Source organism: Dendrobates tinctorius, unplaced genomic scaffold (assembly GCF_039654945.1).
Source record: "Dendrobates tinctorius isolate UK_male_01 unplaced genomic scaffold, ASM3965494v1 ptg000324l, whole genome shotgun sequence".
NCBI lineage: Eukaryota > Metazoa > Chordata > Amphibia > Anura > Dendrobatidae > Dendrobates > Dendrobates tinctorius.
Window position 1 is genome coordinate 745,403 of NW_027361991.1, and position 13,146 is coordinate 758,548.

At 41.2% G+C, this 13,146-nt stretch overlaps 1 protein-coding gene across 1 annotated transcript in view; it reads left to right on the forward strand.

Moving 5' to 3' along the window:
- The window catches only part of LOC141074122 (uncharacterized), a 73,890-nt gene that overhangs the window by 41,689 nt on the left and 19,055 nt on the right, over nt 1-13,146 (forward strand). Inside the window, exons 9-10 of the mRNA XM_073561653.1 lie at nt 9,627-9,695; nt 12,014-12,182. Coding sequence (XP_073417754.1) covers nt 9,627-9,695; nt 12,014-12,182 — 238 coding nt within the window. The remainder of the gene's footprint in view (nt 1-9,626; nt 9,696-12,013; nt 12,183-13,146) is intronic.

The window sequence follows — 13,146 nt, forward strand, 5'->3', positions numbered from 1 at the left end:
ATGGGGAAAAGATGATGAATTCTGTTTTGTCCATGTTCAGTTTGAGAAAGCGAGCAGAGAAGAAGGCTGAGATAGCAGACAGACATTGTGGTATTTCAGTCAGTAAGCAGGCGAGGTTGGGTCCAGATAGGTTGATCTGCGTGTCATCGGCATAGCGGTGATACTGCAAACCGTAGGATTCTATGAGCTGTCCCAAGCCAAAGCTGTAGATGGAGAATAGTAGGGGTCCTAGGACAGAGTCTTGAGGAACACCAACAGACAGGGGGCGAGGTGAGGAGGTGGAGTGTGAGAGGGAGACACTAAATGTTCGGTCTGTTAGGTATGATGAGATCCTGGATAGGGCCAAGTCTGTGATGCCAAGAGATGAGAGAGTCTGTAGCAGGAGGAAATGGTCTACAGTGTCAAAGGCAGAAGACAGGTCCAGGAGAAGGAGGACAGAGTAGTGTCACTTGCTCTTGGCGGTTAGTAAGTCGTTAGTGACTTTAGTTAGGGCAGTTTCAGTTGAATGATGCGGTCAGAAGCCAGATTATAACTGGTCAAAGAGGGAACAGGAGGAGAGGCGGGAGGACAGTTCAAGATATACATGCTTTTCCAGTAGTTTTGAGGCGTAATGGAGAAGAGATATCGGGCGATAGTTAGACACAGAGGATGGATCAAGGGAGGGCTTTTTGAGGATGGGTGTGATTGAGGCATGTTTGAAGGATGAGGGAAAGACACCATTTATAAGTGAAAGGTTGAAGAGGTGTGTTAGAGTTGGGATGAAGACTGTGGCCAAGTTAGGGATGAAGTGAGACGGGAGCGGGTCGAGGGCAGAAGTGGTGAGGTGTGATCTTGACAGAAGGGTGGAGAGCTGATCTTCTGTCATGGTGGAGAAGCTGGCTTTTGCAGAACAGGGCTGTGTGGCTAAGAGGGGCATTGGGGGCTGCTGGCCAAAGTTTTGTCTGATCTTGTCAATCTTCTGCTTAAAGAAGGAGGCAAAGTCTTCAGCAGAAATGAGAGGAAGGGGAGGAGGTGCTGTGGGACGGGGTAGAGAATTGAAAGTGTTGAAGAGTTGTTTAGGGTTGTGTGAGAAGGAGGATATGAGAGATGCGAAGTAAGTTTGTTTAGCGGCAGAGAGCGTGGACTTAAAGCTGGCAAGGGACTGCTTGTATGCGCTGAAGTGCTCAGTAGAATGGGTTCTCTTCCATCTCCGCTCAGCGGCCCTGGAAACCCGTCTCAGTTCTTTGGTGAGGCTGGTCAGCCAGGGCTGCCTATTGATTGTACGAGTTTTGCTCTGCGTGAGGGGGGCAGCCGAATCAAGTGTTGCTGTTATTGTGGTGTTATAAAAAGTGGCAGCAGCATCTGTGTCATGAAGGGAAGCTATGTCTGTTAAAGGGAGAAGGGACTCAGAGAGTGATTGTAAATTGAGGTGTTTGAGATTCCTGCGAGGGTGAGCGAGTTTATGGAGCGGGGGTTGCACAGTAGGAGAGGAGAGGGAAGAGAATGTCAGTAGGTTGTGGTCAGACAGGGGGAGGGGTGAGTTATTGAGATTATTGAGGGAACAGAGACGGGTGAAGATAAGGTCCAGCGTGTGACCATCTTTGTGAGTGGCCACAGAGGACCATTGAGTGAGGCCAAGGGAAGCCGTGAGTGATAGAAGTTTAGAGGCAGCTGGGGTGGAAGTGTCAATGGGGATGTTGAAGTCGCCCATGATGATGGTGGGGATGTCAGCAGAAAGGAAATGGAGTAGCCAGGTGGTGAAGTGGTCGAGAAAGGTGGAGATGGCTAGTTCTGGGGGGCGGTAGATGACAGCCAGTTGGAGGTTGGAGGGGGAATAGATGCGGACGGAGTGCACCTCGAACGAGGGAAGAGTAGCGGAGGGTGGCAAAGGGATTGGGGTAAAGGAGCAGGTATCGGAGAGGAGCAAGCCATCTCCTCCACCACGTTTGTTGCTGGGGCGAGGGGTGTGAGAATGATGGAATCCGCCATAGGAAAACGCAGCTGGAGAGGCTGTGTCAGAGGGAGTGAGCCAGGTTTCAGTGATGGCAAGGAAAGAGAGTTTGTTGGTGATAAAGAGGTCATGGACAAACGATAGCTTGTTGCAGACAGAGCGTGCTTCAGGTAGGGGGACCGGGGGAGTGGGGGCTGGATGAATAGGTATGAGGTCGTCATGGTTGCAAAAAAGTGTAGAGGATCATGGCAGGATGTTAGAAATTAGTGTAGGGATGTGTTGAGGAGGGCCAGGATTTGGGGATACATTGCCAGCAATGAGGAGTAGTAGACAGAGCATTAGAAGGTGGGAGCAGGATAGGACATGATGTGGCCGTGTGTGTCTGGAGAAAAAGGATTGAATGTGGAGGAACAGTTGTGACGAAAAGGTGAGATGGCTGGGAAGGATGGAGGGGGAAATTACAAATTCCTTACTGGGTGGAGGGATTGCTGGAGTTAGGGAGAAATAGAGGAGTATGGGGGTGATATTAAAAAGAAGGTGAAACATTGTTGTGGTGTAATAGTCCGTTACCTTACAGTCAATTCCAGTCCAACTCTAGTCTAATTCAGAGTATTTAGAAATATGTACTTTGAAATATGAATTTTGAAGTAGATGGAGCCGACTACGTCTGGAGCAGTCCCATGGTGCTGAATATATGTGCAGCTAAACACAATCATGTGTGACTGAAAGTGGGGTGTGACTGCCCAGGCCAAATGCACACAGTTAAGCAAAGGTCATAAAAGGGGGAAGGGGTTATACAGACCACTTAGATGTGTGGCAGAGATAACAAGAATGGAGTACAATTATGGATATAAGAAGATGGGTAAGCAATGCATACCATATAAAAATACAATGCAGTTCACATGGGGCATTCAAGAGAGTTGTCTGTTCTTCTTCACCGTAAATCTTCTGTTTGAGAAGGAACCCAAAAATTCTCAACAGGGTTTAGGTATGGTGTGGAAGAAGCTGGTCCATTATTCTTCTGCTTTAATGCCTTTACTGACAGCTTAGCAGTGGAGACTTCGAGTAACGCATGATTCACAAATACCAAGGGGAGTGTGGGCTTTGCTGCTTGCAAGTAGTGATGGGCGAACCGAACAGTAAAGTTCTGGATCTGTACCGATACCTACTGTTTGGGCATGGATCCCAAACACGGACTTCTCCAGGAAGTCCATGTTACTGTTCTGGTTCGGCATCCTAAATATCATTTGTTTCCCACAATGTCATGTATATGACAGTGAGAGAAACACCGGTTGGATCTGATTGGCAGTAAGATTCTTACCGCTAGCTAGAGAGCGGCGGTTCCCACAATATCAGATGAGAACTTGAGCAAGCAGCTGTGACCGGCAGTAAAAAGTTTACCGCCCGTCACAGAGGCGTTGGCTGATGGGAATAATACTCCCATGAGCCTATGCCTGCCATCGCTGATAAAAGTGAGAGAAGATGACGCTGATAGGAATTTTCATCAGCCAGCACCTGGGCAATACATACGCAAATTTTGAAAAAAATGACTTGGTTTCTGTTCTATTTTTGATAACCAGTATGACAAAACTGACAGCTTTGGGCTGCAACTCTTAGCTGTCAGCTTTATCATGGCTGGTTATCAAGAATAAAGGAGTCCCCACTCCAGTTTTTTAAATTATTTAAATAAAAAATTGTAAAAGAAATGGCATGGGTTTGCCTGATTTTTGACAACCAGCCTATGACGCTAGTCACAACCCACGGCTAGGCCGTGAATAAGTGCAATTTGACATTCCGGGTTCAATTCCAAAAATAAACCCTGGGAAAATATGAAGTCGCAAGTCAGGTCACATGTCAAGGTCAGAATGCCAGAGAAACAGCGGACAAGCAATGGGCAATAACAAATGGGTAGTCTGAACATGGTCCAAAGGTCAGCAATGGAATATCAGATGCAAAGGGGCAATGACAAATGGGTAGTCTGAACATGTCCAAAGGTCATCAGCAGAAGAAGATCAGAACTTACAGCACAGGATATAGGCGAACATACCTGAGAGCACCAGCTTAGAACAAGCTTTTGACTGGCAATGATCTGGGCCAGACAGCTCACCTGTCTCTGCACCTTCCAGTTAGCTAGGTCAACCAAGCTGTCAATCAAAGCACCAACAGCTCAGCACACCCCAGGCACAGGATAGGATGCCAGAGCTGTCCATCACAGAGTCCCAGACACTCTGAGCAAAGGAATTATGACACAGCCAAGCTAAAGCAGACAGCTTTGGTCTGGAAATCTCAGGCTGGTAATGGCCATGGATATTGGCCCCACAGCCTAAAAATAGCAGCCCGCAGCCACCCCCAAAAAGGCTGATGTATTAGATATGCCAATTCTAGCACTTTGCCCAGTTCTTCCTTCTTGTTCTGTGGTGGTGGCAAGTGAGGTAGTGGGGTTGATGTCAGTTGTATTATGGCCGCTGACATCAAGCCCACAGGTTAGTAATGGAGTGGCATCTAAAAGACACGTCTCCATTACGAACCCCATAGTCATATTGCAAATAAAAAACAACAAGAATAAAGTCCTTTATTTGAAATAAAAATCCACACCCTGTTTTACAAATTTATTTAAAATTAAGAAACAGTTATGCTCACTTTATTCCCATTCCATTGAAGTCATTGTCCCATATAAAACACAGAAAATAAGAAGCAACCATGATACTCACCTTATGCCTAATCCACTGTTGCTCATGTTCCCTGTAAAAAAATAAAGTAATAAACAACCATAACCCTCACCTGTCCGAAGTGAAGATTTCCTACACAGTAATCCATGTCTGCTATACGCTGATTGTAACCTGGACGGTGCCATGATGCAACTGTGCAGGCTGAAGACCACAAGAGAATGAGGTGCTGCGAGTGCAGCCTCAGTGACTAACGGTGACATCAAAGATGCTACCATTGGACACTGAGAGTAAGTTCCTACACTTCACTGTGAGCCGGGACAATGAGCTGTGATGACCTCAATGAAATTTTCTGGGTACTCGCAATGATCTCCCTGAGGTCACTGCAGTTTATTGTCCCGGCTCACAGTGAAAAGCCAGTGGGAACGCTGCCTCAGTGGCTTGCAGTAACCTTGATGACATCAACGCTAGTCACTGAGGCTGCACTCGCAGCACCTCATGTCATTAAAAGAGAGTTTATATTCTAATTAATCACACGAGTGTAATTTTGTTTTGTTTTTTTGGATGATCTTTCAACCCTTTAGTGATCAGGCTATTTTTTTCAAATCTGACATAGTATCTCTTACTGTGGCAATAACTCTGGAATGTTTCATATGTCTACATGATTTTGAGACTGTTTCTATATGATACATCATACTTAAAAATATCTGTAAATTTAGCTGGTATGTTTCGAGTTTATTTATGAAAATATCAGAAATTTAACAAAAATGACAGAAAATTGTAAATTTTCAAACTTAGAATGTTAATACCCTAAATCCAGACAATCATACCACACAAAACAATTAATAAATACTATTTCCATGTGTTTATTTTAAATCAACACCATTTGTCAATTATCCTTTTATTTTGTTAAGATATAAGAAGGTTTATATTTTTTGCTGCAATATTTTCAAGGAAATTTACAAAACTTATTTATTAAGGGACTTATTCAGTTTTGAATCAGCTTTGGGAGATCCACTTGTTAGAAAACCGCCAAAACTATTGTCAGGTATTTTGTTAACCCTTCAAGTGCTTTTCAGGAATTAGTGCAAAAGTGGAACAACAAAAATGAAAAATTAAATTGGCCTTAGATTGCCATGGCAGTCATAGGAAACATAAAATCATAGAATGTTAGAGTTCGTAGGGACCTCCTGGGTCATCTGGTTTAACCCCCTGCTCAATGCAGGACTCAATAAACCATCCCAGGCAGATGTCTGTCCAGCCTCTGTTTGAAGACTTCCATTGAAGGAGAACTCACCACTTCTCGTGGCAGCCTGTTCCACTCATTGATCACCCTCACTGTCAAAAAGTTTTTTCTAATATCTAATCTTTATCTTCTCCTTTTCAGTTTCATCCCATTGCTTCTAGTCTTTCCATGTGCAAATGAGAATAAAGTTGATCCTTCTACAATGTGACAGCCCTTCAGATATTTGTAGACAGCTATTAAGTCTCCTCTCAGCCTTTTTTTGCAAGCTAAACATCCCAGATCCTTTAATCATTTCTCGTAGGACATAATTTGCAGTTCGCTCGGCATCCTGGTCGCTCTTCTCTGAAGTTGCTCCAGTTTTTTAATGTCTTATTTAAAATGTGGTGCCCAGAACTGGATACAGTATTCCAGATGAGGTCTGGCCAAGGTGAAGTAGAGGGCGATAATTACTTCACGTGATCTAGAATCTATGCTTCTCTTAATATACCTTAGAACTGTGTTTGCATTTTTTATTGCTGTATCACATTGTTGACTCATGCAAAGACGGCGTGAAAGTGCAATGAGGACTGCGCTTGCTTCTGGTAGAGTACAAAAGTTCTTTATTCAGCCAACGCGTTTCCTGAGCCTTCTGGCTCACTTCATCAGGGCAGATATCTGCCCTGATGAAGTGAGCCAGTAGGCTCAGGAAACGCGTTGGCTGAATAAAGAACTTTTGTACTCTACCAGAAGCAAGCGCAGTCCTCATTGCACTTTCACGCCGTCTTTGCAAATTTGTCCTAGGACCCTGTGCAGACTTGCTGCTGCTTATCATGCGTTTATGGGTGTTGTGACTTTCTCACAACCCAAATAGGTGAGCACCTTCCTTTTTCTCTGTTAATGTGTTTTTTGATACGGATTTTACACAGTGGATGCGCCCTGTATTTTTCCTTTCTATTGTTGACTCATGTGCAGTTTATGATCTATTAGTATACCCTATTCTTTTTCACATATGCTGTTGCTTAGCCCTATTCCTTCCATTCTGTAGATGTAATTTTCGCTTTTCTTTCCCAGATGTAGAAACTTGTATTTCTACCTGATAAATACTGTTCTCTTAGTCGCTGCCTATTGTTCAAGCTTATCTAGACCCTTCTGAATTCTTTCTCTGTTTTCGCTAATATTAGCTATCCCTCGTAGCTTTGCATCTTCTGTAAAGTTAGTTTGTGGTTTTGAGGGTCAATTGTGATCTTGGGGCGTGCATGAGGCTGAAGAGGGAGCTCCCATACTTTGATAACATCTAGTTGCCACTTTGATTATTGATTATTGGGTTAAATAGCCATAGTTGGTGACATCACCTAACATGGCTCATGCAATTGAGCGTCTGCTAAAGTGTACAGCTGACAGCTACTGCATTTTCACTCATCGGATGATACTATTCTCTTAGATCTCAGGTCAGTAAAAAGTCTTATTGGTGATTATTAAAGTCTTGTCAAGGTTTTGCTTTCAACTGTGTATCCTGGGTCAAAACAGAAAAATGCTGGCACAGCTCAACACACCACATTCCAAAAGGAAATCATCCATGTAAATCAATATATTCGGAGTATATGCTCAGATCAAGGGGGGCTCATTTTTAAAGACTACAACTTGGAACTTGTAGTGTACAATATAGAGATTGTAGAAAGTGACATTAATCACTTGCATCCCATAGGAAAAGTGCTATTTGTTCTTCGTATGTTGAACAAAGACACAGACTAAATGAGCAACAACTGTTTCGAGCAAGTAAACGCTTCAATCGGAAAATGCTTTTTTCCTACCAAGTTTTTGTTATTTTTGAGTCTTTTTTTACGTCTGTGTCAAAAATATGCTTATATACATATCCAAGCAATTTTCAATGAACACTTTTTAGCAAAATTTTGACATGGTTGGTTTACTTTTCGTCCAGGGGAATGAAAAATAATGACCTGAATTGTACTCTGCAAAGCGTCGACATGCTGTAGACCATGCTCAGACTACAAAACTAAATGAGAACAATAATGTACATAACAGTTGAACAGTTGTTTTGACTCATAGGTGTAGCCTTTTAAGGTCGGGTTTTTTCATTTCACCTCTTTTCCATTCAGCCCAGACAATTATGGTGACATCTTCTGGACTCTTGCTTCTACAATCCAAAATATTCAATTCAATACCCGGAAAAAACCCCCGATAGGCAGTCCAATGACCAGTACAAGAAAATATTCAGACCCAGACCAGACCCCTCTATTATATTTAAGCTTTTGGCTCCTGTGTCCTCTGTAGCTTTGGAAATCACTACAGACATCTTGAGATTGAAAGAGAAGTGTATATATTGTCCTGCACACTGTGAACTGACCCATGGGAACTATACTCATAATTAAGGGGGACTTACTGCCAATAGCTATCCCCTTTATTATTTATTATTATTATTTATTATTATAGCGCCATTTATTCCATGGTGCTTTACATGTGAGGAGGGGTGTACATAATAAGTACAAGTACAATAATCTTAAACAATACAAGTCACGACTGGTACAGGATGAGAGGACCCTGCCCGCGAGGGCTCACAATCTACAAGGGATGGGGGAGGATACAGTAGGCGAGGGTAGAGCTGGTCGTGCAGCGGTTTGGTGGATCGGTGGTTACTGCAGGCTGTAGTCTTGTGGGAAGAGGTAGGTCATCAGGTTCTTTTTGAAGGTTTCCATGGTAGGTGAGAGTCTGATATGTTGTGGTAGATAGTTCAAGAGTAGGGGGGATGCGCAGGAGAAATCTTGTATGCGATTGTGGGAAGAGGAGATAAGAGGGGAGTAGAGAAGGAGATCTTGTGAGGATTGTAGGTTGCATGCAGGTAAGTCCCAGGAAGCAAAGTCAGAGATGCATGGAGGACTCAGGTTGTGGATGGTTTTGCATGTCATTGCTAGGGTTTTGAACTGGAGTCTTTGGGTAATGGGGAGCCAGTGCAGGGATTGACAGAGGGGAGAGGCCGGGGAAAAGCCGGGAAGACAGGTGGATTAGTCGGGCAGCAGAGTTTAGAAGAGATTGGAGGGGTGCAAGAGTGTTAGAGGGGAGGCCACAGAGCAGGAGGTTGCAGTAGTCAAGACAGGAGATGATGAGGGCATGGACTAGGGTTTTTGCAGATTATTGGTTGAGGAATGTACGGATCCGTGAAATATTTTTGAGTTGAAATCGGCAGGAAGTGGAAAGGGCTTGGATATGTGGTTTGAAAGAGTGATCATGTCAAGGATAACCTGAGGCAGCGAGCTTGTGGGACTGGAGAGAGTGGGCAGCTGTTTACTTTAATGGATAGGTCCGTTGGGATTATTTCCTCAGGTTCACATGAGTGACTGTGCCTAGTACTGCAGCTAAGTACAACTCACTAGAACCAAGCACAGTTACGCATATAGTTGCTCATGGAGCATGTGTAAAACCATAGAGCTGACAACGGCCTTTTATTTTGATGATCTATAGTGTCTTGTGGGTCAGACCTGTGGAATCAGTGTATTCTATGTGTTACCATATGTTGCCTTTATATAGTACCCTACCATATCACAAAAATATTCTTCCATGGAACTAATTTTGCAGAAAACAGTTCCACAATTCAATGTTCATATCAGAGGCGCATGGCAGTACGATGGCTTTCCGTAGTCTACAGCAGGTGCCATACTAATACTCAGTTCAACTTGCAGGTTGTCAAAATTCATAATACACCTAGTCCTGAATGTGAGTCCCAACTTATAATTATGGCACCTTGATCAATTTTTATCAGCTCAATTTTGTGCACATTTTATTCTTCTAGGCACGTCAGAATTCTGTTTCACAAAAGAAGATATAGTAGTGGAAAACAACACACTGCTGACTGATCTCGGTAAGTGAAAGCAAAAACTTAATGCACATATCTAGGACTGAGAGTCCTCAGTAGTTGATACCTTTTAATGGCTAACTGAAAAGATGGTAACACATTGCAAGCTTTCGAGACTACTCAGGTCTCTTCATCAGGCTAGACTAATACAAAATCTGAAGTCACATATTTATGCACAATACAGCCTAGAAAAAATGCAATAGATAAGACAAGTGACGTGAAGCAGAACTATCAATATGGGAGAGGGAGAAACATAAATATAAACATTGGACCAGTTCATAGATAAGGAGTCTGGATGTTTTATTGTCCTCTGATTGGGGTCTAGTTCTGTGTTGCCCCGCAAGGTTTTAAAAGGAAATTCGTTAATTGATGTAAAAAGACATAAATCCATGCGACACATTCATTCCAGCACTGAGAGTGTCAAAGTTCGTCATAAATTTATACTCCCAAACTCGTCTCTCTCTCTGAGATGTGAAGTTACCTTTCAATACCAGTAATTTCATATCCATGCTGCTGTGATCAGGGATACAGAAATGTTTTGCCACAGGTAGATCCATTCTTTTTTCTCTTATAGTGTGACGATGAGCATTCATCCTTGTTCTAAGCTTTTGCCCTGTCTCCCCCACATACAGACCCCCAGTTGGACATTTAGTACAAATAATTAAGTATAATTAACGAATTTCCTTTTAAAACCTTGCGGGGCAACACAGAACTAGACCCCAATCAGAGGACCATAAAACATCCGGACTCCTTATCTATGAACTGGTCCAATGTTTATATTTATGTTTCTCCCTCTCCCATATTGATAGTTCTGCTTCACGTCACTTGTCTTATCTATTGCATTTTTTCTAGGCTGTATTGTGCATAAATATGTGACTTCAGATTTTGTATTAGTCTAGCCTGATGAAGAGACCTGAGTAGTCTCGAAAGCTTGCAATGTGTTACCATCTTTTCAGTTAGCCATTAAAAGGTATCAACTACTGAGGACTCTCAATCCTGAATATTTTTCTATCCACTGGCTAACACGGTACAAAGATATACATCTTTCCTGTATCATATCTAGGACTGAACCTTAAAAACATATTACACACATATGCGATAATGTACAATGTGGTGTGTTTCTGTATTTTTAACCAATTGTCAAATTTAACTGTTTTAAGTCGTACAATCAAATAATTCTACAAAGACGGGCTCCGTTGGATAAAGCAATTCCTCGCTTCCTAAGTGCTGACACCATATCTCTACATAGATCCAAAACTCTACAAAGATCCATATGGCAGCAACTAGTTAAAAAAAACCTTACGGTCTTGTTCCCCATGTTTTGTTCTGCCGCCCATTTACCCCCACAGAACTGCAAAGTGTATAGGAAAGGAACTGAGCAAAATAAACTAAATTACTCATTGGGTTCAACCAGACTGGGCAAATCCGAGCTCCACTACTGTACCTGGCTGAACTTCACCGGCTCAATTTTTTGTAACTTTCTCCTGGAATTTAAAGATTCTTTATTTATGCTTTTTAATATTAGAAAAATGTTTCAGAGATCCAAATACTATTTGCACAGGCCTGTCTATGTCTGCCAAGTGTATATAGCTATGATGCATGACGTTTTTTTTACATATAGTAACGTGTACCATGTAATCATATATTGTATCTTACTTCGATAGATAGATAAAAGATATATACATAATAGATAGATAGATAATATATAGATAGATAATAGATAGAGATAGATAGATAATAGATAGATAGATAATATTTAGATAGATAATAGACAGAGATAGATAAATAATAGATAGATAGATAGATAATATATAGATAGATGATAGATGATAGATAGATAATAGATAATAGATAGATAATTGATGATAGATAAATAATGGAATAGATAATATAGGTAATAGATACCGTAGATAGATAATAGATAGATAATAAATAGATAATAGATAGATAGATAATGGATAGATGGATAGATAATAGATAGATGGATAGATAATAGATGGATAGATAATAGATAGATAATAGATAGATGGATAGATAATAGATAGATGATAGATAATAGATAGATAGTAGACATATAGATACATAGATAGATGATAGATAATAGAAAATGGATAGATAGATAGATAGATAGATAGATAGATAGATAGATAGATAGAGTGTGGCAGTACAGATATAAAGTGAAAATATAAAGAAAAGCTTATTTTTGTTTTAGTCCTTAATGATAATGCAAAATGATTATTATTATTATTTTTATTGTTATTTTGTATTAATTTAGCAAATTATTATGAATAAGTCAGTAAATCATGATCTTTCTCTTCCTCTAGAGCATTGCCAGGAACGGATTCCCGATGGCTTTAAAGACTTTTACTCCACTGTCCTGACTTCTGAGGGTTTGTCTTGTCTGTCTCACTGTGAACCAACTTCTATAGAATATTATGACTGCCATAATAAAGGGAAGTGTGAGATTCAGAACATAACCGGCCCTGTGTGTTTGTATGTATTCATCATATTTTAACTTCTTATTTAAAATCGTATTTTTAATTATTGTAAATGTAATTAGTTTATTAATAAGTGATTAAAACCTTAAAACCTAAAGAGAGAACCTATCAGTTTTGAGAAAAATACAAAAAGTGTCAATAAATACCGTGATGAGCTAAAAGGTAACAATGGTTTGAACTTTTTACTTTCAGGCTCCATATCTCACCATCCACTACGGCTTCAAATGTGAAACCACCATTATTGTATAGACAGTCATCTTGGCTATCTCATACATAAATGTGACTTGTAGCTATTTAGCATATGATTAGTTATGCAGATTCTTGTCATATCACTGCATTCTTACTGTTTTGCTCCTGATGATGGAAAAATATTTTTTCTCCTGAAAACTGCAAATTACAACCTGTTCTCACATTCCGTAATAGCTCAGTGTGTTATTGGGTTGTTTCTCAAGTGAAAGGTCACTGTTTTGACTTTAGTAGCATCCATGAAGAAGATTTCCCAAGAAATGAGAACCATCATCATCCAGCTCATCGATAGCGGTCTGTCGGCCAAGTTAAAATGCCAAAGTGCATCATGTGAGCGCCATGACAGATGGAAGTCTGTCCATCCATTCAGAAGCCAAGAGGCAAAATATCAGTCACCAAGTTGGCTTATCACAAGGTCTATCAGATCTGGTGCGACAAACACAGCAGTGGAAGTAGCGTATGCTTCGTAATATTGAGATCACAGACTTCCATGCATGCACCATGCGACACATTTTACACAAGTCTGGAATGGTGGCTCTGAAAAGGTGAAGAAGCCTCAACTACAATATCGTCATTTGAAGCGTCGACTTGAGTTTGAAAAAACTACGAAAAGTGGACTGTAGAAGATTGGAATTTGGTGATTTAGTGTGATGAGACGAACATCAATAGACTAGACTCTGATTGGTGCAAATGGGTCTGGAAGAAAAAAGGAA